The sequence below is a fragment of the Mustela nigripes genome, chromosome 5 (assembly GCF_022355385.1).
Source record: "Mustela nigripes isolate SB6536 chromosome 5, MUSNIG.SB6536, whole genome shotgun sequence".
Classification (NCBI taxonomy): domain Eukaryota; kingdom Metazoa; phylum Chordata; class Mammalia; order Carnivora; family Mustelidae; genus Mustela; species Mustela nigripes.
In genome coordinates, this window is record NC_081561.1 from 61,941,468 (window position 1) to 61,967,412 (window position 25,945).

The 25,945-nt window shown below is 55.1% G+C and overlaps 1 protein-coding gene across 3 annotated transcripts in view; it reads right to left on the reverse strand.

Annotated features, from left to right (window-relative positions):
- Window positions 1–22,669, reverse strand: part of FOXP4 (forkhead box P4) — a 51,436-nt gene extending 28,767 nt beyond the window's left edge. For all 3 annotated transcript variants that reach the window (XM_059400507.1, XM_059400505.1, XM_059400504.1), the window contains exons 1-2: window positions 22,579–22,669; window positions 3,713–3,953 (exon numbers count right to left, since the gene is read on the reverse strand). In XM_059400507.1, coding sequence (XP_059256490.1) covers window positions 3,713–3,937 — 225 coding nt within the window. In that variant the 5' untranslated portion in view covers window positions 3,938–3,953; window positions 22,579–22,669. The remainder of the gene's footprint in view (window positions 1–3,712; window positions 3,954–22,578) is intronic.
- Between the last annotated feature and the right edge of the window lie 3,276 nt (window positions 22,670–25,945).

Genomic DNA, 25,945 nt, shown 5'->3' on the forward strand with positions numbered 1-25,945 from the left:
GACCTGTCACCCCCGAAACCAGAGGACAATGGAAATGCAGGCTCCAGAGGCCCAGGACGCCTTTCAGCACGGCCGCCAGCAGCTCTGGCAGCCCCCTCCCCGCCGGCCCAGTCCTTCCAGCCCCCCTGGGCCAGGGCGGCCAGGCCATGGCCCCAAAGCCTCTTGAGGCCCACCACCTCCCACACTTGTCCCAACCCTCATTGCTCCCCATCAGAGCCCAAAGGGTTTCTGTGCTGTCCCTGGGGAACCCCCACCCCACCCCCGTCCTGGGGACATTTCATCCAGGTGAAATCAGATTAGGGTAAGATGCAAGAACAACCTTCAAAGAAAAAAACCCTCAGAGGGAAAACAGGGGCAGAAGGAGCAATGAGGAAGGAGACTTTGCTGGGTGAAGCAAGGGGATGGGTGCACAGCTGGCATGTCTACTGGGTCCAGGGTATTCTTGAATAGCAGCTGGGGTCATCAGCTCCAGCTGGCCAGCAGGGAGCCTGGTGTAAATAAGGCTCCAGGCATGTTTGCGGAATGAATGCACACTCCCAGGCCTCCTGCACCGACAGCCTTCTCACAGTCGGTTCCCCGTAAGGGGGTGAGACTGGAGAGCTGGTCCAAGCCCTAAGGTGGTGGGGCTCTGCCACTGAGCAGACAGGGGCTTGAGAGGGGGAGGTGGGGGCCTTGGCTGCTGGGAGAAGGGGGCAGCCAGGTGGGGACCCTCTCTCTAGTCAGACAGGGCCTGGCAGCCCAGCCATGTGACCCCCCCCCACCCAATCCCCAGCCTCTGTTTGAACAAGCTCCTGGCCTGCTGTTGCATGGAAACGGTGCCTGCTCTTGTTCCAAAGTGATGAGGCTGCCCTCTTCAGCACTGTTTGTCGCAGCCTCCAGTCCTGTCGCTGGCCTGACTTCTGACTCGCCCTGTTTATCTCCCTCCCCTCTGTCAACTCATTACTCCCAAAGGCCAAGCCTGCATTTCCAGGGCTTATTTATCCAGAGTTGGAGGCACAGAGACCAGCAGACGGAAAGAGGGAGAGGGGCTTGGAGGCCCAAGGAGGCCTGAGGAGGAGGAATGGGAACAGTGCACAGCCTCCACACCTGCCCTCGACCTCCCTCCTCTGGAGTGGCTACTTAGGGCCTGCAGGCTGTGTTGTTTTCATTTGTCTAAGAGCTTTCAGGGCTAGGGATGGAATGCTGTCAGGCACTCAGCAACGGACATTTATTTAGCACCTACTATGTTTCAGGCCTCCCTCCTTCCATTTCCGATAGGGGACTGTGTGATGGGGGATCAGCCAAAAGGAGGCTGTGCTGAGCTCTAGCTGCAGCTGTCCCCGTGTCACCAAGCCCAGTCAGTGTCCCCTGATCTGCAGAATGGGAATCATAACACCCACATCCCAGGGCTGGCATGGTGATTAAGTGGCCCATGTATGAGAAAGACCCAAAGCACCAAACGGAGGGAAGGTTATTGGTTTGTTTGTCCTCAAAGGACTTCCTGGTTGAGGCCCAGCAGAGGAAGGAGGAACCCACTGGGCCAGGCTTTCTTTTCTACAGTTAATCTACCCCACCAATAGTCAGGAACATTTGTTGTTGGGGGGTACCAGAAAGCATTACCCCTGAAACTTCCCCCAAAGCCTGGCTCATAGACTGGGGCTAGAAGGATGGGCCACAGACTTTCCTGTTAATTGAAAAAACTTATCATTTTAGTTTTGTGGGGTTCTTTCAGAGTTCGGAGCCAACAGAACTTTTTTAAGTCTATTTCCTTTGGCCCCGGGCCCCAGGCCCATAGTGAGCCCCAAAGGCTAAAACAGCCCTCCGCCTGCCTCCAAATCTCCACCCCAGTTTATTTGTAAACAGATATAGGATTTTCCAGGACTTTGGGATACTCCCCAAAACAAACAGGAATAACCTGAACGTGAAATATAGATGGCACAACATGGCTTGTGTGTGATGCAGAGCGAAGAAACCTGACCAGTACAGAAAGTTCTGTCTCTCCCCAGCCCACACGTGATCCCAGTTTACAGATAATCTGTGTTCACCCTGCAGTTGAAAAATAATTGTTTAAAAGACACTTTCCAGTGTCCATAGTTCCCGAATCCGTCCCATCCCCCACCACATTCAAAACCTTTCCTAGCCCTGTGTGCACAGAGGTGGGGGAAGGGAAGAGGTGGTTATAAAAAATGGGTGGCCTTAGAGATTTCTGGTGGGGTGTGTCTTGTTATTATTTTCATAAGGGTCAGATTTGGCCCTTTGACCTTCTGTCCCCAGTAGATGTCACAAACTCTGGTCTCTTCCCCAGAGATCCTGCTTGTTAGCAAGCCTGGGAGATGCCAGCAAACTCCCAAGGGCTATCTCCCCAGGGGAAGGTGACGGGTCTCCATGGTCTGTAAGAGGAAGTGATTTCTGAAGTCCTCAATTCTGTGAGCATCTACATGGGCCACTCGGTGTGTGCAGAGACTTCAAGCTCAAATCGCACCTGATCCTAAAAATCCTATGCTTTAGGCATCCAGGAGGCCAGGGCTCAGGGTGGGATCCAGGACTTGGCCAAAGTTGCACAGCTGGTTAAGGGACTGGCTGGGACTTAACCCGGGTTGGTTCAGTTTCTGTGTTAATAGTGGCTGACCAGCTTCAGGCAGGGTGCCGGCTTCGGATGGTGCAGCTCCGTCTGACCTCCACTCCACAGAGAGTGGTGGGAAAGGGCCCCTGAGGGGCTTATGGAGTTAGGGGAGGAGCCCCACGTTGAGCCTGGGAGAGACCACCAGGGCAAGGTGGGAATATACATCTGTGTGCACTTGAGGCAGGGGTGGGGATGTGGGTGGGGACATGACTTTTCCCAGCAGAGCCCCCAAGGGGCAGTGCCAGCAGTGAGCTCAGAGGAGCAATCAAATAAGAGGAGGAGAATCCCAAGGCCAAGGCTGGCTGGGCCGGTTCTCCTGAACTTGTCAAGCATGATTCTCCCTTTTTCCAGGGGTGGGGCTGTGGGGCCAGGACCTGGGGCCCCTGCTCTGTCATCACCAACCAGGCTCCCCACCCCAGGGCCTCTCAAACTTTAGCAGCTGGTCTTGAACTCCTGAACTCTGCCGTTTAGGGTGGAATGGTGGAGGGGGGAGAAACGGAAGGGGGAGGCAGATAGGGATCCCCAGACTGACCCCTAAAAATGGAGGCCTGCCATTGCCTCCTACCTTTGGCCTTTTCCTAGCTGCTTTGGACTCTGGTGCCTGGAAGCTTAATTTCTTCACAGCCTGGATTAGGGGCCCAGGCAGAGAAGGCAGTGGGGGATATTTTACAGTACAAAGAAAGTGAAGATACCCCTGTATACACAACCCCTTTCTCCAAGGAACATGTACCCTAGAGAGGGGTCTCCCTCCCGCAACCTTGTTCACTTAGCCAATGTGCAGGAGGAGAGCACAAACGCACATTCTCACGCTCTTCTCCAGGAGTCTCTCTGTCCTTGTCTCTTTCTGAAACGGGTCCAAGCTTCCTGACCTCTGGGCCTCCTGGGTCCCACTTCTCTCTCCTGGGAGCCCTGCTCTCCCCCTGCCTTTGGATGGCCATTGGTGTGGAAGGGCGCAGAGGGAGTCCCTGGAGGCTGGATCTTTTCAAGAGGGTTACAAGTGAGGCTGCTTGGCAGAAGCCTAGGACCTATGTCGCCAGAAAGAGAGTGGGAAGTGGCCCCGCCGAGCCCCTCTGCTCCTCCCGGTTGCCAGGGAGGGGCGCCTGCTCCTACCTGTTGCTGCTGGAAGTGCAGCAGCTCTGCCGGGCTCAACTCGCCGTTGCTGTCTGGGCCCGCCGCGGAGTCCCTGCCTGGGCCGCCTCCGCCAGCGCCCGCCGCCCCGGCCCCACCGCCGCCGCCGCCGCCACCGCCGCCATCGGCCTGCCCGGAGATACCGCCCACGCCGTTCTGGCCAGAGGGAGCCGACCTGATTGTCTCCGAGGCGGATTCCACCATCATGTCGCTCTAGCGGGACCTAGAGGGGGAGGAGAGACATGGGGGAGGGACTGAGGCTCAAACCAGGACGCGGGCTACCGGGGAAGGCAGCCAGCGAAGCCCCTCGACCCCCAAACAACACACCTCCACAGCTTAACAGCCCCCTGCCCCCCAATCCTAGGGCATCTCTTCCTCCCTAACTTCCTCGAAGCGGCTCCTACAACCCCTTTCGGGGTGCGGGCCCCCTCCCGACCATCCTCTCCCTAGGCTGGGGAAGGGGCAGCTCCACTGAGGGGCAGCTCAGTGAAGCTGAGACAGCCCCACTGCCTTCCTCCCCCACATTTTCCGGACTTCCAGGAGACTTTGGCCGGGAAGAGGAGGAGGTGATGTCTTCACCCTTGCTCCTGGGGAGGGTAAGGTAGGGAATCCCATCCACCCGCCCCCCAGTCTGGTGTTGGCCTCTCCCTCCAGGCTAGGACCGTTGGGGAAGCTAGCCTGCGGCTAGGATATCATCCCGCTAGGATATCAAAGCTCCGAGGAGCTATTCACTGGGACCAACCATATTGCTGAGCCCCACCCCCACCAGTAATGACCTCTGTGTGTGTTCCCCACAGACAGAGACTTCCCCTGGGCAGGGCCTCCTTATAGGGTCTCCTCCCCTAGGACCCAGAAAGGCTCTAATCCACACTTGTACCACAAATGTGATTGTCCTTTGCCCAGCACCTACTGGGAGCCACTCAACTGGGCTGGAGCTGGGTGGTGAAGGCAGTCAGTGGTTCCACTTCTCTGACCTGCCAAAAAGCCCTGGCCAAAAGCAGACACTCCATAACATTTACTATTTCTATTAGCACCATGATTCCTTCTCACAAAGATGGTGAGAGACAGTTATTATCATCCTGATTTTATAGGTGGAAAAACTGAGGGTCCAGACAGTTCAGGGCAAAGGGTCAAGGCCTGAATCTTGTGCCCTCCCCTCCCTCCCCAGCTGCTTCTCCAGGGGTGGAAGCATTCCCGGAAAGAGAGGGTCTGTTTGCATGGTCAAAGGTAGCCAGGAGAAGGCCAGAGATTCCTTCTATCACTCAAGGAGGGTCCAACATCTGCTGGGGGGACAGGGGGGATGAGTGTGTATGTGTGTGTGTGTGCGCGCGCGCGCCTGCAGGCAACACACACACACACTGTGATGCAAATAGGGGCCTTTAGTATACCCAGCTGCTCTCCAAGTCTGGAGTGTCCCCATTTCCCAGCTATCCCCGAAGCCACAGCCCCTTGAGAGGGACATGCATCGCAATCAAAAGGGACCTGGCTGAAACCCACCACTGATCTTTGACAGAGTCTTAAACTCCCTAAACCTCAGGGCATCTGGCTGGCTCAGTCAGAAGAGCATGTGACTTTTGATCTCTGGGTCATGAGTATGAGCCCCGTGTTGGGTGCAGAGATTACTTAAATAAATTAACTTTAAAAAACAAAAACAAAAACCCTCCCCAAACTTCGGTTTGTGAGTAGAAGCAGTTAATCTTAGCCTCTTGGAGTCCTGTGAGGAGTAAGTAAAACAGCACGTGTAAAAACCACCTTGCAGCAGGTAAGCTCCGATCCATGCCTTCTCCAGCTGCCTTATTTGTAAGGGTGAGGACTCTAAGGCTTTGGGAGGCCCAAGACTTGGCCCAAATCACACAGAGATCAAGGGACCTATGGAAGGTAGCCAGTGTTCGTTCTTTCTTCCCTTTCTGATCCCCTTTTGGCCTAGGCAGACCCAGGATCGCAGGGTCTCCCAATAGGCAGTGGATGAGCAGACCAGAGAGGCTGGATCATTTCCCTAGTTCCTTCCCCAAGGTGGCCGCTCCCAAGAGCATCTCCCTCCAGCCAGGGAAATTCTCTCCCTTCACCCGGGAAGAACTCTTCCCCCCTCCCTCTTGGCTGGGCCACTTTCTATTGGGAGGAGTGTGAGGGTCTGGGGGTTCATGAGGGGGACAGAGAGGTGTTAAGGGTCCATGGGGAGCCCAACGGTCACATGTGCCACATCGCTGCTCCTGTGCCCCTCTCCGTCTGTGACTCTAGGTATCTTTGTCGTAATGGATTGATCTGTGTGGCCTCCTGGGTGACTGTATGCTCCTAGGGTTTCCCATGTTTGTGTGTGTCTGTGTGTTTCCAAGGGCTTGTCTTCCTACCGCCCACCCCCCAGCTGCTGCTCCCACTCCTGAGTTCCAAGAGGAGGTGGGCCAGGGCTAGGGTGAGGTTGGGGGTGATGGTTCGGAAGAGATTGAGCACTTGGGCCCAGGCCTTAATGGCCATGTCAGCCCGAGGGCCAGTGGCTGCCAAATGATGAATGGGGTGGGCGCCATCCTCCACCCGTCAGAGCACAGGGCCCCAGCCCCCTCCTCCAAGCCACCCACCCTGATCCCTGGCAGCAGCTTACGGAGCACCTTCCCCCACTCAGGCCTGGGGCTCAGCTACACATAAGGGGGATGGGGAGACAGCAGGGGCCCACTCTGCTCCCTCTCCCCCAACCCTGGCCCTGCTGGGGGTGGAGAGCAGCTGCCTGCCTTGATTCCAAGTCTAGCTTTTCTGAGATCTGAGAACTCCTGGGCCCCAGGGGACAAAGACCAGAGCCTCAGGGGTGCCTGTGTGTGCACAGGAGAAAGGAAAGAGAATCCAGCAGTTCCTTCCCTGGGGTAGGGGAGAGTGCCTCCCCTTCCAACACTCACACACACACCATAAAGTTGTAGATCAGACAGCAAGTTTGGAAAAAGGGAGAAGAAAGGAATGAGGCTGCAAACAGAGGTGTCCCTTTCTTTTCTGTCTTTTTATGGGGGGGGTACAGAGCGACACCCAGTGTACAACATAATTGCTGCAATGTGGCATGTAATAATAGCTATTCAAGGGCCGATCATTCATATTAAACAGGGTGAAGCAAGCCTCTCATTTGCATGCTTGAGATTATATGCATTTGAAAAGTCATTTCCGCAGGGTGTATGAATGGCATTAATTCCCATGTGGCACGCTCTGCCCTCTCCTGGGGCTTTCACCTCCTTCATTGCTCCCACCCGCTCACCAACACGCACCCAAACCTGCATGTGTTCCCAGGCATCTCCACACCCTCACCTTCCCTGCCCTGGGACATCTGCCTTCTGAGGATGAGCACACCAGCAGCCTCACGCCTCCTGCCCATCTCTCCACTGGGTGTTGCAATAGCAATGGGGTGTCCTCTGCCTTGTGGGTGTGCAGACTCTAGGGGCTGGGGCAGGCAGGCCCGGGGCAGGGTGGGGGGAAGTTAGTGGTGCTGGAGGCAGGCCTTGATAGCAGTGCCCTGAGAACCTGGACCCTGGCTGGGAGAAGGCAAGGGCCTGGGCTCAGCCACAACCAGCTGTGAATCCTCTATCTTCCTCCTTTGGGCCTCAGTTTCCCCATCTCTACATGAAGGGGTGGTCCTGGAAGTCTTATTGGTCTTGGAAATTTCCAGGAGTAAAACTCCCTAGTCCAGCATGTGCACATGAAGCCACAGTGTTCTAGTGGCTGGTTGGAGCCCCTGATAGCCCATCAGAGTCACGGCTATGGTCCCTTGCCCAAGGATCCACCTTATGTGGACCTTAGCTGCTTCCTCTGGGACCAGGATGGAGGGACACCCTCCAAAAGCTTCCTCCTCCCTTCACTCCTGCCCCTCCCCCTCTCACCACACACTCCTACCCCAGTCACCCATTTCCCCAGAAAAGAGCAGCTGACACCTGGAGAAGAAGAGAGCTCCAGGAAAGAGACTATCTGGTTTCAAGGGCCAGCTGTGTGACTTTGGGCAAGTCACTACCCCTTGCCCAAGTCACCTGGCTGGCCTTTCTTCCTTTATACAGCATGTCAGGAGGGGGGAATTAGGTCTTTCTAGGATTCGCTAAAACTGAGGCCCTCATCCTGCACCCACCCCAGCCTTTCCTGACCCCTCTTCTACCACGTCTTGGGGACAAGTGAAAGTGTCTGAGGCCGAATTGTTTTAGGTGGTTTAGGTGGTCAAGGATTTCTCTTGGGCTCTAGTCCCATCTTTAGGCAGGTCCCCAGTCTCCCATCTCTCAGGGAACCCCTTGGGGAGTCAGGGCACCTCAGAGCCTTGCTCCAGGCCCCAAAGGTCCCACAGACGCCTTCGAAAGAAAGGAAGGAAACTGGGTCAAAGCCGCAGCCTCCTCTTCCGCTCTGGGGGAGGCTGTGGGGCCACCGGGGGCTCCCACTTCCCCTGAGGCTCCTGGCCCTTCGAAGAACCCTGGTGGGCATGCCACAGGGGACGCCTCCTAGTAACTTTCCTGGTCAGTCTGGTCCCCTCCCAGGGCAGAAGTGACGAGTTCTACCCATCTTGAGGCTAAAAGGAGAACCCAAGGACTAGGGTGTTTTGGGTGAGAGGAAGAGGGGCGGGGACCCCCACACGCTGAAGAACCTTTGTGCCTTTTCCGCGGGCACATATGGTGTAGGGAGTATTAATTACCGTAGCTTTTTAATTAACAATCGCTTAATCTGAGCCGTAACATTTGCCACGACACCCTGCGCCTCGCCGTGAACCTGCGCCGCCCGCCCTGCCAACTCATCAATTAATTTTTATTGACGTTTTCTTCCCCAAACAGGCACAATACCAGGGTTTTCCAATTAACACCTCCGCGATCTCTAATTAGCGCAATTAACAGACTGATGGATGCCCGGAGTTTACCCGCGGGGAGGGGGTGGCGGGGGCGGGGCAGCCCCTAGCACACACGTGCAGCACCGCAGCTGGACAGCTGCTGCACCCCAGCTCTAACCAGAGCAAGGCCCGTGGGGGCGTGACCACAGGTAACCCACACCCCCAGCAAGGGTGGTGGTTCAAGTTGAAACAAGTAGTCACAGTTTCCAGCCCTCCGCAAACCCACAATCTTGGTCAGGGAGAGCCAGGAAACTGAGCCTTAAAGTTGGGAAACGTGGCATCTAGGCCCCGGTCTGTCACCAACTTGCCGGGGCACTTGGGCCCAAGTTCATTACCCCTTTTTCTCCTCCGCATGATGGGGGATACTAGATTATCTATTTATAATATATATGTGTATATGTATATGTATATGTATATGTATATGTATATGTACATATACACATATATACTATTTATAATATATATACACATATATATTATATAGTATAATAGTATAGCCCTGTCGACTTCCAAGAAAGCTCAGGAAGCCAACTGCAAAAAAAGACAGATGAAGCTTTTGTCAAAGGGAGAACAAAATGGGCCGAAACCTTAAGCCGGAGGATCTCAAACTTGAATGCATCAGAATGCCCTTGGAGGGCTTGTCGGAACACAGACTGCTGGGCCTGAGGCCTGGAGTTTCTGATTCAGTAGGTCTGAGAATCTTCTTTTCTAAAAAGTTCCCAAGTGATGTTAGTGCTGCTCATCCAAGACCACAGGTCTCCTCAGTGATGACCACTGACTTTAGTTTATGAGCTGCCTCGTGGCCAAAATGAGATGATCCATGTCCAAGGCCATTTATTCATTCAACATGGATTTAGTGCCTGATTAAGACAGACAACAGGGAGGTGGGGGGTGGCGCCTAGCTAGCCTGGTTGGTAAAGCATGCAACTCTTGATCTCAGGGTGGTGAATTCAAGTCTCACAGTGGGCACGGAGCTTACTTTAAAAAAAAAGGGGGGGGGCGGGTGGCTCAGTGGGTTAAGCCTCTGCCTTTGGCCTAGGCCATGATCTCGGGGTCCTGGGATTGAGCCCCCGCATTAGGCTCTCTGCCTGCCTCTCCGTCTGCTTGTGATCTCTCTGTCAAATAAATAAATAAAATCTTAAAAGAAAAAAAAAAAAAAAAAAAGACAAACCCTGAGGATCTATCTTGCAGGACTGCAAGACACCGGAATTTGGTCCCTACCCTCTGCTGGTATCCAAATCTTGAACAAACCAGTGCAGCAGTGCCCTAGATACTTTGAGGGTAATTTATAATAACGGGGGTGGGGGGGGGGGTCCTGTTCACCCCAACCCCTTTTCACTGGGTAAATCCGGCATGGTCTTTTTGAAAAATTAGCCACTAGTAGAGTTTTGGCCGTGAACAAAGTCATGCTTCTCTCTCCTCCAGTGGACAGCCAAGAGCGTATAGCACCAGCAGTGACCCTCGTCCATTCACTGGTCCCCCGGAAACTTAAGCATGTACAGTGTGCCAGGCTATGTGTGTGGGCCGACCCCAGCAGAACAGGGCCCAGGCCCTAATGTGCTGGAGCTCGTGGTTCCCGTGAGGGGAGGCAAATGATAAATAAGGACCCAAATAAGTAGATAAGTTCACATAAAGAAAGTAGGTTCCATCAAATGTGAGTACAGGGAATAAGCAGGGGACTCTAGCTTAATGGGGGGAGGGGGTGGGAGTGCAGGGAAGGCCTTCTCTTCAAGGAAATGGCATTTATGTTCAGAGATGAAAGGTGATTAGATGCTGGCCAGGTAAAATGTACACTGAATTCAGGGCAAACAGCTCGGGCAAAGGCCCATATTTTATGAGAGGTTGCTGCTTTCAGACTTTTCCAGAGCTAAAAGTCTCTGAAATGGACACATTGCTAGATTCCATAAAAAGATGTGGGTACCAGAGAGAACAGAGCACGAAGATGCATTTTCTTTTTCTTTCTATTTCTTTCTATTTTCTTTCCCTATCTTTCTAGCTGTCCTGCTATCAGATCTTACCTGTGTCAGGGACATAAAGCAGAGGGCTTTCCAGAGCAATAAACACCGACATCACAAGTAACAGAAGAATGCTTCCCAACCTGTCCTCCAAAGGTGTGGGGATCCCCCCTCCCTGGTTCACCTCAGGCCCCAAAGGAACACTGACTCAGGCTACCAGCAGAGGTGAGGATTTGGGCAGCAGCCGTTTTGGGCCTTGGCCCTCCTTAGCCAGCCACACTCATTTGCCATCCTACCTGTGGACCAATTTCTGGTCTTTTATCTCTGTATGGAGAGCACTGAGCAGTGAGGTCACCAGGCTGAGCCTTGGTGACCTTATTTGTCTTATGGGACTAATACCAATAAACCTTCCTTTCAGGGTTGCCGTGATTGCAAACAGGGCTGCTGTGATAGCAAACAGAATACACTGCATGAAAAAGCCATTCAGAGAAGGGCGGTTACTATGATTATGGGAGCCCAGAAAGTCCTGCTATACCTCAACTCTGAGTGGGCTAGGGTTTGTGATCCTATTATCCTCTCATCACAGCCCTTGGTTCGGCATTTGCAGAAAGTGAGGCAGGACCCACAGGTTAGGATGTCTCTAGCTCCAAAGTGAGTCCCTAAACCAGAGCAGGGTGATGTGAGTCACATCGTATCTGGCTTTCTGATTACGCCTACAGTGTCTTGCCCCAGGAAGATGGGGCTCTCTTGAGTTCCAGAAAAAGCTTAATCCCTCTCTAAGCCCACGTTGTCCCTGTACTTTGGGACTCTCCTTTGTGTGGGTCAGAGGCAGGCACCTAGGCTTCCCTCTGTACTCCCAAGATTCTCCCGAAATGACACATTAGCAGCCACACGCCCTGATGTTAGGGACCATTCAAGGCCTTGCCACACAAAATTTCAGAGCCTGAGGAACTTAGGGCAAGTGGCAGGGTGAGGACCCGCCTCTCTAAAAGGTGGCAATAAGGATGCCTGGGTGACTCAGTCAGTTAAGTGTCTGCCTTCGGCTCAGGTCATGACCTCAGGGTCTGGGGTTGGAGCTGTGTGGGGCTCCTTGCTCAGCAGGGAGCCTGCTTCTCCCTCTGCCCCTTTGTCCCCAGGAACACATGCGTTCTCCGGTCTCTCAAATAAGTAAATAACATCAATTAAAAATAAATAAATAAACAAAAGGCGACAACAAGTCCCTGACTTGGAAGGTGAACCACCATTCTGTGCTGCTTCAAGTTCTCTCCCAAGTTTCAAGTAACTCCATTTTTTAATCTTAAAAGTAACAGACACCTTGGCAGAAAATTTTGAAGAGAAAAAAAAAAGTATAAAGAAAAAAAAGTAATACCCATAATTGTGCCACCCAGAAAGCTAGCCTTTGGGATCCACCCCCTTCCAGTCAGTTCATTTTCACTCTCTTTGGCATATAAATATTTAAAAAGTGAAATTGGGGTCATAATCTGTACATGGTTTGAACTTTCCTATTTTTCCACTCACCACTTACTATCATAACCATTTCCACATGACATCAAATATTTTAAGCAACAGTTTTTAGTGGTCACATAGTTGCTCAAATGGGCTGCACGTTCCAGAATTTATTTAACCAATCCCCTAGAGTTGGACATCCCGACTATACCTTTTTTTTTTTTTTTTAAACTACAATGCTGCAATAAACACCCTTATAGGAAAGCAATACTCGACCTTTCTAACTATATGCTTAAGATACATGTTTAGAGGGTGCCTAGGTGGCTCAGTGGTTTAAGCCTCTGCCTTCGGCTCAGGTCATGATCCCAGGGGCTGGGATCGAGTCCCGCATCGGGCTCTCTGCTCAGCAGGGATCCTGCTTCTCCTCATCTCTCTCTGTCTCTCTGCCTACTTGTGATCTCTCTGTCAAATAAATAAATAAAATCTTAAAAAAAAAAAAAAACATACGTGTTTAGGTAGAACTGTGTTTTTTTTTTTTAGAACTGTGTAATTTTAAGGCTGTTAATACATTTATTCCCTAATTGATATCCATAAAATTTGTACCAATTTTATCCTCCATTCGACAATGTACCCACATCCTCGAGGACTCATGAGCCCCTCACCTTTTTAGCATTTTCCCTCCATTCTCCTCAGGTCTGTTTCCAGAAGATTCTCAGATCCTGCATAAGGCTTTCAAAAAGCAACACTGCAGATGCTGTCAAACCTGGGTGAGTTTACACACCCACCAGAGGGTACACAGCAGGCTCGTGGGCCTCTGCCTGCAACTAATACTGAACACAGGGCTCTGGGCATAAAGAGGGAACAAAACACAGCCCCTGCTGTTGGGAGGCTTACATGTTGGTGAAAGAGAAAGACAGACACCCAGACAAACACAGTGTTAAGAAAAATACCCAATACTTAGGCTGCACCCTGCGTCAAATAAATTGGACTCTGGGGAGTAGGACCCAGGCACGGATAATTTAAAAATCTTGTCCAAGTATTCTAAATGTCAATTGCAGCGGTGCCTGGATGCCTCAGCAGGTTAAGCGTCTGCCTTCAGCTTAGGTCATGATCTCAGGGTCCTGGGATTGAGCCCTGCATGGGAGCTCCCTGTTCAGTAGGCAGTCATCTTCTCCCTCTGCTTCTGCTCTTCTTCCCACTAGTGCTCCTTCCCTCTCTCTCTCTCAAGTAAATAAAAAAATAAAATCTTACACTTCAATTGCAGCCAGGGTTGAGAGCCTCTACTCTTTATGGTGCACAACTTTACAAATGTTATGTTACGTTGACACCGGCGGGCTGGCTGTGGGTGCCTAGAGGGAATGTGGACACTCTGGGAAGGCTCTTCTGGTGGGAGGTGACTTCTAAGCTGAGTCACAAGGAAGAGAAACCTGGGCACACAGTTTGTAACTATATTTTATTTTAATAACAACCATTCTCCTTGAAGCCCTTTCCCATACACTGCCCCCCTTCACTCTTCTGCCCACAACCTGGTGTTCATTTGACAGATAAAGAGGGAAGGACACTTAGAGGATGCCTACTGACTTGACAAGGTCACCTGGCTGCTAGGAGGCTGAGCCCAACAGAAACCCTATAGCTCTCCTGACTCCCAAATCAGTGCTCTTCTCCTGAATCCCACCTCAGAGGTCATTAAGGCCCGGAGGGCAGTCATTCTGGAATCTCCCTGGAATCTGAACCTTTCCTCACCACTGCCCGCCCCCCACAGTGTCCTTTACACCCACTCAGGCCCTAAAATGTTCCCACCAGGCCCTAGCAAGGTGGCCTCCCTCAACACTCCTTCCTAGAACCACACCAAGAGGAAGAATTAACAATTAAAAAAAAAGAAAGAAAGAAAGAAAGAAAGAAAAAGGAAAGAGAACCAAAGATCCCACTCCATCTCATTAAGAAAGTAAACATAAGAGCCATCTAAGTGTCTAATTAAGCTTCTAATTAGTCCCTGCTTGTTACTAATGCAAATTAGATTACTCCGCTTAACTACAGCATGTCCACAACACCCTTGTTAATTGCGGCCTTTTGAAATTAAATTACTCCCTAATTAGCATATCAAAGCCATTGATTCGGAGCTGGGAAAGATGAGGGCAAGAGAAGCCGAATGCCAAGTTTGGTTAATCAGAGACGGCTAATTAAATAGTGACGTGTTATGTGGGGGGGGGGGGGGGCGGGTTAAGGGGGGGGGGCGACTCATCCAGGGCTTGAGTGGCCATCTGGAGCCTGGTTCTGGTAGTGCCCTTGGCACCAGGGGGCTCCCGTGTGCAAAGGAGGGGCTTCGGCCAACCTGGGACACACCATGGGATCTGGCCCTTCCTGGGGTCCCTGACTGCCTCCCGCCCCACCTGCCTGACCAGCCCTGGGCCCTCTCTCTGTCTCCCCGATGATGTTCACATGTGGCATTTACAGGGATCTTCGGGACCAACTCAAGGGGCATCCAGAACACACCCACATCTGAATATATAAGCATCAGCACCCTCTTGCCCTGTTCCAAAATGAGTTTCAGAAAGGTGACTTCTGCCCAGTTCCTCTCTTGTTGCCAACTGAGGTTTTATTCTTGGGAGAAAGTCTCTCCCTTCCCCCACAAAAAGTAAGTAAGTTTGGGAGACAGGTAAGAGGCTGACCACTTTCACAGAGAGGCTCACCTGGGCAGGGATGGGCTGGTTTCAGCTTAGGACAGGCTCCAAGGGACAATTATCCCCCCCACACCAGTTTTGAAAAGTTGTGTGGGAATTCACGTGGGGTCGCAGTGTCCTTAAAGGTCTTCTCTGAGCTCTAGTAAAGGCCTTGAAGAGTCTCTCAGGCCACCCCCCTTTCCCCAGAGTTCCTCCTTGGAGAGTACAGAGGACAGGTGAAATCTCCAAGACAGAATTACTACCCAAAATGCCCTTGGGGGCTAGGCCTGTCACCTAGAAGGCCAGGTGAGGAGCACGGGACACTCAATCCCAGTGTGTCCTTACCACATGCAGAAATGCAAGCTGAGAGTGACGGGGTCTGGGTGTTTCAAAAGAAGCCAAAGTGGGGATATCTGTGTGAAACGTACATACCCTTGTAATAAGCTTTGTGTACATCAACAAAACGCCTAAAGGGTGAAGTTGGTCAATTTGTGACCTCAGCCCTTATGGCCAGCATTCCAGAGAAGCATGTTTCAGTTAGCTGTGTGACCCAGGGCAAGTTACATGACCTCTCCAGGCCTGGGTCCCTCACCATTAATTGAGAGTAATACAGATCATCACCTGGACAATCTCCCAGGGCTGTCCTGAGGAGCAGGACAAGGGAAGGTATGTGGAACAGCAAAGCACAGCTCCCAAGTCAGGGTCTGGTAACCACTTAGTTGTACCCTGTATCGGCCACATCCCCCTCCCAGATTGGGATGTCTTCTAGAACCTTCCTCCTTCATCTCTCATTTACCTTCTTGTTCCTGCAGATGCCCAACTTTGCTCTTGGGCGGCTAGGAGGTACCACACATCTGTGCCCACTGCCCCTTCACTGAGCAGATCAGCCCTGGCAGGGGCAACAGCTCCTAATCACCTCCTCTAAAAAAGATGAAACTTTCACAAGGACAAAGTCCTGCTGGCGGACAGGCCCCTAGCCTGGCCCTCCAGTATCGCCTCCTCCAACTAGGGTGTGTGTGTCTAGTGGGGGAGGATCCTTGCCATCCGTCCCTAGCTCTGCCTCCCCCAGTCCTCCTCTCCAAGTTTCTCACCAGCAGCCCCTGGAGTACACATGGTCAGGGTCAGGGCCAAATTCCCCAGCGCTGTTGATTTACAGAGGGATGGAAGAGGGCCCAGGGGAGAGGAACCCCCACATGGCCCCCTCCTCAGCTCAGGAAGGGTAAATCCCAGGCAGTGCCCCATCCATGGGGACCCATCCAAGCCAAACTGGGCAAAAGGATTCACAGCGGTGGCTATATTTTAGAAAATAAGTGGAATTATTAGCAAGGCAGAAACAAGAGAAATGGGGAGGGGGTGAGGCTGTCCTGATGTGAGGGGGAGGGCAGACCAGCGGCACACCAGGGCCAAGCCGCGGCCCGCCTCGCTGAGCTCTCTCTCCCAACGAGATTCAATTAATTGATAACAAGAGGCATCAAATTAATTTCTGGAGGATGTGAGATTCTGATGAAGGGAAATCTCGTCGATGTAGATCGGGCAGGAGGGGGCGGGCAGCACCCCCTTTTAATCAGGCTCCGCTGCCTAATTGGGAAGGGAGGAACCTTGCCTGGGCCGCGGGCCGCCTGCCCCGCACTCCACAGCGCCCCTTTCGGGAAGGAGCCGCGGAGGCAGGAGGCTCCCGCCGCGGTGAACAAAGAGAGAGTGCGCGGAGACCTTCCGGTTCTCTTTCCGCCTGATGCCCAACGCGGAGCTTCGGCCCAGGGAAGCCTGGGAGAAGAGACTGCCTGTGTTCCCAGTTGTGCAGTTAGGAAAACCTTGGCCCAGAAAGAAGTGGGCCATGGCTAAGGTCTTACACGGGATTAGGAAGTTGGTAGCAGCGGGCGTACGGGTGACCCTGGTCAGTGAATCCAGACCTTGTTTACCACCCAGACCTGCGAGGTCAGCCCCAAGTGAGAGGAGTGCAGCCCTCGGGGAGGAGGCGGCCCTCCCGCTGGCTAAAGGACCAGCAGCCCCCTCTTTCAACATTCCCTAGACTCCGGGGCACTGGGCGGAGTGGGTCCCGAGTTCCAGGCTGTATCTCCGGCGCTCTGGCCGTAGTGCAGCATCCCGGAGCTCAGAGATTAAGGAGCTTCCTGTAACTTGCACGGATGTGCTCGAAGAGGCTCCGGGCAATGCTGGCGAGGCAAGCAACCCTGGGCAAGTGCGCTGAGCTGGGAGGGAAGGCCAGTAGCCCTGGTTCTCCCGGGGGGTAGATTCTGGAGGCTTCCCCTAAGTCGACCAACTCTGCATCCTTAAGATCCGACCTTCGCAAGCACCTCCTGCTCTGATCCAGTGATATGGGAAGCCTTGAAAAGATAGGGAGCTTCTCCACGCTGAGCGCTTTGCTCCCTAAACGCTTACAGCTGCAGCCACTCCCTGGGTCTCCCGTAAATCCCGCCGTTCAATCTCTACCCAATATTCTCCCCAGCCGGCACACCCTTCCTCGCAGGGTGCAGATGCACATCTGGCACGGGAACCCCTGAAGGAAAGCAGGAAGTACACCACTACCCTTTTTTGGGACCAATTTCTTTCAGCCTAGGTCTCCCGGAAGTGTGGGCTCCAGAGCTGCGCAGCTCAATTCGAGGGAGCTCATCGGGTTGAGGAGCCCAGAACGGGAGCCCACTCGCCCACCGCCCCCCAGTTTCCCTTCCCACAGCACAGACCTCATGAGGGCCCTCCCAGGCCAGCAGAGGCATCCGGTTAACACGGCCCCCCAGCGTCACACCAGAGCCCTGCTTCCAGGGCTATCTGAAAGATCAGCCTAGGGTGTTTGCTCCATTTCTGATTGTCCAAGTTGCAATCCAGTCACCTCTTATTAAAGCTCTTCCCCCAACCCTCATGTTTGCCACAGCACACACTAAGCGCTCCACAATGTTTTTGGCTTGGACAGCAGTCCTCCTGGTCTCCATTCCTAGTCACCCTGCCCTTAAGTTGCTGTCCTTTGTCCCTCCTCTGCTGCTGGTGAGAATTCTAGGTAACTTCCACCTGCTGACCCTGACTACCTTGAACAAATGCCAAAGGGTCGCTACTCCACACATTCCACTCTTATGTGTGAGGAAAACCCACCATCTCGTCCCTATCCACCCTGCCCCCATTTTGCAAGGTAGCCCAGGTCAGGTTTCATTGGAATCAGCTGGGAGTGGGAGAAAACCCCAGCTACCTCTATCAGCACTACCAATGAGCCCAGTGCGCCTCAGGCCCCAGCTCTGGAGGCTCCAAGTAGGTAGAGGACTGGGACCTATGAGGTCAGCAGAGCTACCAGGATTCTGGACACAGGTTGCATGGCTCTGGCCAGGGTGGGGAGAGGGTGCGGGGCTGCACTGGAGTGAGGGACAGCCTGGCAAAGACCCGAAAGGAGGAGGCCTGGGATGGGGATCAAGGAAAGGAAGAACATCCGCCATGCCCAGACCTGGATGGCCCCCTTGAGGCACAGGACATTTTGATGCCATGCTCAGGCCTGGATGGCCCCCTTGGGGCACAGGACATTTTGATGCATGCACTTTCCCTGCTGGGAGCTCTCCATTTCTAGCTCAGGCAGGTGTGCCCTGAGTCCAGGCTCCATGAGGGGCCCACTGGGTGCCATCTCACCAGACCACTGTATGGGCAGCCATAGGGCTTGGAAGTAAATGGTTCCTGCTATCATTCCACGATCACCCATGGCGGGACTGGGTGAAGGGATCCATTCCTGTAGAATCCAGAAAGGCAATGCTGAAAAAGCCAGGAACTTATAGGCTGAAGTCGAGTATTTTTTTTCTTCTTTGAGATGATCCATCCACAGGTAGGTCCCGAATTGCTCTAAGACTGTGTAGCCTGGGGTTCCAAACCCCAGAAGTCTCCCTTTCTGGAGGTGGTGCCAGCCATTTTCCTTCTCTACACTCTGGGGAATTATCCCTTGCATTTTCTTTTGTCTCCATGAGCATCTTAAAAGGGTGGTGTGTGTGTGTGTGTTTGGGGGGGTAACATATGACTGCATCGTTCCAAAGTCACGTGGAGGTGGGAAATGCCAGGTTCTGAACCTAGACCCCCCCCCTTAAAGGGAAGGCAGGAGGAGAAAACACAGCCTTCTCACCGGGAGTGCAGAGGGGGCAGCTCAGGCCTGAGTCTGTAAAGGAGCGAGGGCAGGAGCTGAGAAGCCCTTCTGTCCCCTCCTTTCTCCCTGCCCCACAGCAGAGGCTCAAGCCCAGTTCGAGTTAGGAGCCCCACATTTTAGCCCCAGCTCTCCCACTGACTGGCTGTGTAACCAGACAAGTTGCTTCGTCTCTCTGGGCTTCATTTGCCCCCAGCTTGTGAAATGGAAGTTCAAACGCAAGCATTTCCAACATTCAGTCCAGCGTGCGTCCTGGCAATGCTCAGAGTCTCATAATAAAAACCACTCCTCGGTCAGCGCTAGGTACCTTACATTCAACTCCCAAATGGACTCTCTAAGGTGGTTATTATTGACCCATTTTACACAGAGGAAAATTGAGGTTCCAAGAGCTTAATTAAGTTCACCCAGAGTCCCATCATGGCTGGTGGGGTCCAAAGCCTTTTCCACCCTAACCCATGTTCTGCCTTGGGCTGGCTAGAGTTCCTTGCCCCGGGCTCCAGAGTTCTGGAACCAAGTCCAAGGAAACCACTTTGGCCAGTGAAATCCTGTCAAAAGTAGCACCTGCGGGGTCTGGGTTCTGGGGAAGCTGGGAGAGTAGAAAGATCATGAAGAGACGCTGTGTGGAACTCCGTGGGTAGAAGAAATTATTTTGCACGCTTTGTGCTATCAGGAAAGTAAAGTCATTGCGCTGGGGATAGACGTGGGGGGTTTGCCTTTCAGCTGGAAAGACAGGCAAACTACCGAGGCAGGGGCACAGAGAAGGGTTAGGATGTCGGGAGAGAGGGTACGGCTAGGCCAGGTGTGGCAGAGCACCAGGGCCTTCTAGAGATGACCTGTCCTTTCCATCACAGCTCACACTTCTCCCTCTGAAACAGACACCCTGCTCCCACTCTCTTCTCCCTGATGTGACATCTTGTCTGTCTCTCCTACCTGGGCAACAGAGGATCAGAGCCTCTTGCTAGGGCTCTCTAGTGCCCAGCAGGGGACCTGCCCACACAGACAAGCGGGGGTGGGGGGGGGGGGGGGCTCGGCAAACACTTGGGGGAATTATTGATCAAAGGAAGCCCCCCCAACCACCACCACCAAGTCCCGCTGCCTTCTCTCCCACCCCGGCCAAGGAAGAAGTGTGTTTGGAGTAGGGGCCCAGCAGGATATGCACATTCCTGGCAAGAAGGGACCTACCTGCTGGCAGCCAGAAAGGAAGTTTCTGGCCAAAGGCAGGGGAAAGGGGGTGGGGGTATCAGTGTCTAGGTTGGAGAAGGGCCCAACCTGCCCTACCCCTGGCATTCCCCAGCGTTGGTGTCAGGCCTTTCTCTCCCCAGGGCTCAGGGGTTCCCCAACTCCATAACTCCTGGGAAACCTGCCCAGGACTGGGAGAAGGATAGAAAACCCCACCCAGACACCCAATGGCTTAGTGCCAAGAGGGACGGTTCCCATAGTCTCCCCTAACTCAGGGCTAAGGTTGGGATCAGGGTAAGGTAGTAGGCTGAGGGTCTGGGAGCAGAGTCCCATCCTACTGGGGTCCTGGGTATGTTTGGGGGACTGCGCCCCCACAGCACCCTCTCCTCCCCATGCTACCTTGCCTGGCTGACAAAAGTGGGAGCAACACCAGACAGGGAGTGCTCCCCGTCCCCCCTTCCCGAGGCACATCCCCGCTTTTGAGAGGCTCAGATCTAAAACAGCCAGAGCAAGCCAGCCATCCAGGTGCCTAAAGCAGTCCTGGGCCCTTCCTCCAGCCTGCCAGGTGACAAAGAACCCCAGAACCCAGGCAAGACAAAGTTTCTCAAGTTTAAAACAAAACAAAACAAGCCTGCAGACCTCCCATTCCCCGAAGCAATTTTCTGCCTATTTGCGTGGGGACTGTCTGAGGCAAGGGCTGTCTGAAGCAAGTGTGTCTCTCATTTGGGCAGCTGAGATGCGGCCATCCCTGCCTTTCCGGCCCCTGTGACCACCCGCTGGCTCACCAGAAGTCAGGGGCTTAAAATGCCTGGCGCTAGAATCGTTTAGTCCTGGTTCTCTGCTGAAAGTGAGTTTCTGGGTTCACATTCTCAGTGTCGAGTCTGGGTTACCCACTGCCCTCTCGGGTGGGACTGGTCAGACCCTCCCACTTCTACAGGCCTTTTAGCGGTCCTGTTGCACCTTCTTTCTGCGTGGGAGATGGGGGCACACCCTGGCCAGTCTCTGACACAACCCCTGCTATCCTTCAAGCTTTACTCCCGGGGCCCTCAATCCCAGACCCAACACAGTTCGCCCTGGGACAATCCAGGCGGTGCTTGAAAAGGGGGATGAAGATGCTGTAAAAACCCGCATTGGCCAAAATGCTCCTGGGCTTTCTCAGGAACTGCAGGGATGACAGCTTCAGACTCGGGTTTGCTCTTTCATCCCCCCATCTGAACCCCTGCTCCAGACTCCGAGGCCAGTCTGCAGGGAGATCCGGTGTTGGGGTGCGAGAAACAAGGTGATCTCCAGACGCCTTAAACCCCAGACGCGGAGGGACCGAGGAAATCAGCCAGGCGGGGTTGACAAGAGAAGCTGGACTGCCAAGGTTTGAGCCGGGCGCTCTATAGGCTCAGGGTCTCCTTGTTCCCGTATCATCTTCCCTACAACCTAGAGGGTCCGGGAGGGACGCGGCCGTGTTCACGAGGTCGCCCCAGTTGTAGGAAGGCATCCGCAGCCGTTAGGGCCTCTGTCTCAGAATCCGCGTCCCGCGAAATCACACGGTCCTTTGCCGGGGAGGCCGGGACTCCGGGTCGCTCAGGGCGCCCCACATTCTAGCGCCACAGGCTTTGCCCGGGCTCAGCCCCAAGTTAGTCTGGAGTTGACGCGGAGCGCGGGGTCGGAGCGCCGCCGGGGTGACTGCCGGTCAGAGAGGTGTCCGTGGGGGGCCGTCGGGAGGAGACACTGGGGTCGGCAGTCTGAGGGGCGTCCTGCTTGGTTACTCGGGAACCCTCTTCCCTGGGGGCCTCGGAACCCTGCTGCTGCCCACCCTTTCCCCCCCAAAATGGTGAGGCGGTTGGGGGTGGGGGTGGCTCTCCCCAAATGCAGTGAATAAAGGTATCCGCCGGGTCCGTCCCCGGCCCTCCAGCACAGGCGCCGTTTCCAGACGCTCTTAAGTCCCCAAGAAGTTTTCCGCTCTATCTGCGAGCTGGCCGAGCCATGGGGGGACCGGGTTGACTGGCCCCGGAACCTCCAAGGCGCGAGCCCAGCAAAACAAGTCCCCCTCTCACCAGAGGCGACGCGGCGGGTGCGACCGCTGCCCCCCCCCATCTGCCTCCGGCGCGTCTCGGGGAATCCTGGACAGACTGGGGTTGGGTTGGGGGAGCGCGAGCCACCACTTCCCTCCCCAGCTCAGGAAAGTCCGGGCCGAGAAGTACTCTTTGTTTGACTCGGGCGGGGGCCGGGTGGGGGGGTCGCGCCCCCTTACACCCCACTCCCTGCCGCCAGGCCGGGAGGGGGCGGGGCCCAGATTCTGGGGGAAGGGCGGGCCTTAGTAGCCTTTCCAACCCCCCCTCCCCTCCGACCTCCGGCTGCCCCCACCTCCCGCCGCCCCGCCGTAGCCCCCACCTGTTCCCAAGGCGGCTGTGGGCCACGGGGGCCCAGGCCGGGGGCGGGGTGTGGTGGCGGCGCGGGGTCAGGGCGCCGCAGCCGGCCCCGGCTGGAACAAAGTGCGCCGGCCTGGGCCCGGCTCCTCCCGGCGCCCGGCGCGGCTCCGGCGGGCAGTTTGCAAACACAAAGTGAGCCAGCGAGCGGCCGAGAGAGTGCGCGAGCTTGGGAGTTGGTCTGGTCGCCGGCCCAGCCCCCACTCGCGTCCCCGGGCTCGGCCCGCCACCTACCTGTCCGGCCCGGCCGCTCCGTGCGGGCTCCGGCCCGTCAGCCCGCGCGGGGCATGGGGCTCGCTCGGGTCGCAGCCCGGGCCCGCCGCCGCCCGCTGGGGCTGCCCCTCCGCGCCTCCCGGCGCCGCGCAGCTCCCGGGCGTCTTCCCTCCGCGCCGCGCCGCGCCGGCCGCCGCGCGCCCTAGCCCCGCCGGGGCATCGCACTTTGTGGGCAGCTCGGCTCGCTCCGGCGGCGGTGCTCCTTCTTCCCGGTGCTCCCGCGACGCTTGTTCGCTCGCTCCGGCTCCGGGGCTCCGGGACCCCGGCGTCCCCGCCCCCGGCCCAGCCCTGGTTCCGGCCCGGGCTCCTCCCCGCCGCGCCGCCGCCGCCTGCGCCGCGCCCTCCTCGCGGGCTGGGGGCTCCGTCCCGGCAGCCGGTCGCGCTGTCCGGTCCGCAGGGGCGGCCGGCTCCGGACTCCGAGGGGCTGCGACTGAGCCCGGAATGCGAGTGGCTGCGAGCGGGCGGCGCGCGGGCGGGGCGGGAGGGGGCGGGGGACGCGGGCTGGAAGGGGAAGGAGGGAGCGCGCGGAGAGAGCCGGGGAGGAGGGAGCGAGCGAGCGAGCGAGCGAGCGGTGGAGGGAGGGGAGACCAACTTCTAGCGCTACCATAATTCGCCTAAAGCAGGTGCAGCCGCTTTCACCGGGCCAGGCCGCCGCGGCGAGCGAGAGAAGACCACGTGGACCGAACTTTAGGGGAAGAAAAGTGGGGGCTTGGGAAGAAGACACGGGGCTGCGGACCTGAGAAAGGGGAGGTGGAAAGACCCCAGGGATTCTCCCTGCCCTCGCGAATCCTGTGGCGCGCTCTGCAAACCCCAGCTTTTCCCCGGAGTCTGGAGGTACGGCCGAGCCCTGCTCCCACACGGTTCATTGGTTCCCGGCGGGCTGCGCTCGGCGCGGGGAGTGGCCGGGGGCCCTGATCCCGGAGCCGGTGTCGGGCCCGAGTACTTCCTTGCTTCCCTCTGATCCCCACTGCGTGGGGGCTGGGGGTGAGCTTTCTGAATCGGGGGTGGGGGAGGTGGGGAGGCTTCTTCTGGGCATTGTGAACCCTCACCCCGGGCGCGCGCTGACTCCCTTACCGGAAGGGGAATTTCCCAGAAAGTGCTCTGCGAACCGGTGAAGAAGGGGCCCAAAGCCGAATACGCGCGGGCAAAGCGAAGTGCAAAGTCGAGGCAATTATCCGGACAAATCGGATAGCAAACAAAACTCAATGTATTTGCCTGGGGGCTGGGAGGGATAGTGGCAGTGGCTTGGGTTGGGTTGGGGCGGAGGCGGGGGTGGGGGAGTCCGGATGGGGGAGTCCGGATGGGGAAAGGCCCGAGTTCCAAGGCGGAGGGGTATGTTGGTAGCAGACGCCCCTACTCAGATACCCCTGGAAACCTGAATAAAACCTCTACTTACCAAAACATCTGTCTGTCTCCGTGTGTTACAGGTGGGGAGAAGTGAAAGACACCCCCCCCCCGCCCCAGATCTTAAAGGAATACCCTGAGGGCCCTGCTGTGGGAGGAGGGCAGGAAGGCAGTGGATCCTGAAAGCTTTTCTGGCCAGAGCACCTGAGGCAGGAGAAGGTGGGGCAGACGCGTTGGTGCCCCCGTGGAGTGTGAGCTGGGGGTGCTTAGCTTGAGTCAGGCATGTTGCTTGGAGAGAGAAGGATCTTTTGGAAGAGGTCTTTCCAATAGGGCTTGGAAGGACAGGAACCTAAGAGAGGAGGCTCCCTTTTGGGTCAGTTTTCATCAATTATTCCATCCCTTTTCGGCAGGCACAAATAGTCAAAAGTAGTTGTACAGTTAGTGATACCCCATCCCGGTCTGGATCTTCTGTTTTTGCCCTACTAGGTGGGTATGACAGGCAGAATTAGATCCTTCTGGAACCCTTCAGGTATCTAGGTGGGAAATTGTAGGGCGGATTCTAAGTGGCATTTATGTGACTCTCCACAGTGTCCCTCCCAGGGTAGTAATAGGAGTAGCAGTAAGGAATAACAAAGCTAAGGTTCAGGCCAGGCAGACACCGTACTTCATCTTCACAAGAACCTGATGAGGTGGAGAGTACCATTATGTCCATTTCACAGAAAAGAAAGCTGAGGCACAGGAAGATTGAGTCACTTGCCCAGGCTTACAGAGCTATTAAGTGGTGAAGCAGGATTCTGACCAGAGCCACTTCAGTGAGGAGGTGGAAGAACATCACGGAAGTTTCTAAAGCAGCTCTGCTAGTAGCTTACCTGAAGAGGAGTGCGGTCTGGAAGAAAGGAGGCCCTTAGCCACGTGATCCAGTTTAGCTTCCATGGAGAGTCAGCTCTGATGGGAGTCGGGCGGGGTGGACAGGTCTGGGCCTGGCCTGGAGCTGGCCGGTCCTTGTGTCAGTCCAACTGAGCCGTGGCCATGCCCCTCAGGCCTCCTTCCCATCCTTCCTGCAGAGGCTCAGGGTGGACTTTCAGTACAAAAGAAGGAATTTTTGCAGAGGGGAGGTGGAACAGGCTCCTCCATCTCTTTTCTGGCTGACGCTCAGCACCCCCCCCCCAGTCCTTTCCCTGTCCTCTGTACCTCCCACAGGGGCTCTCTTGCCCAAAGGGGGCTCCCTGGGAAATGCTTTGGCTTTCATTTCAGGTTACAGGTCAAGCCAGCTCAGTTTCCAGCACCCTGGAGTCACAGAGGGGGAGTATAAGAGAGGCAAAAGACCCTGATCCTCACCTAAAAATAGCATTTTGGTGAGGAAAACAAGGCCTCACCAAAGAAATGTACCGAACAAACACCCCAAAATCAACTCAGCCCCTCCGAAGCTCTTCCTTCTGGTACAAGGGCTTTGTGAGAAGGTTTAAGAGTGGCCCTTGGCTCCCGAGGTGGAGGTGATCCGGAATTGGCAGGAGGGTCCCCTTCAAAGGGGCTGGGGCATTAACTATGGTGAGAATGAGAGCCCACGGCCTAGCCCTGCTGGGAAGGCCATTGTCAACTGCACAGGGGCTGGCATGAGGCAGCCCTGGGTTGAGCTTTAGCTTCTGACCTTTACCAGCAGTGTGACCTGGGCAAGTTACATGCTGTCTGACCCTGACTTTCCTCCTCCACAACACTGGGAGAATGGTTCCTTAGGTGGCTGGGAGGAAAAAGCACTGACAAATCATCTAGATTTCCAGACATGCTCCTATTCCCTTTTGTAAACCCTGGTTTCCTCACCTAAAAATGAGGAAAACTGACCTCACAGAAATGCAGACCCTAAACACAAATGCAGCAGATACTTATTCAGCTTGCTCTGCTCCAGGCACTTGACTCTCATGGGTCTTTGAGCTTTATCGCCCTAGACATGGTCACTCTTCTCATTTTGTAATGGGGAACCTGATGC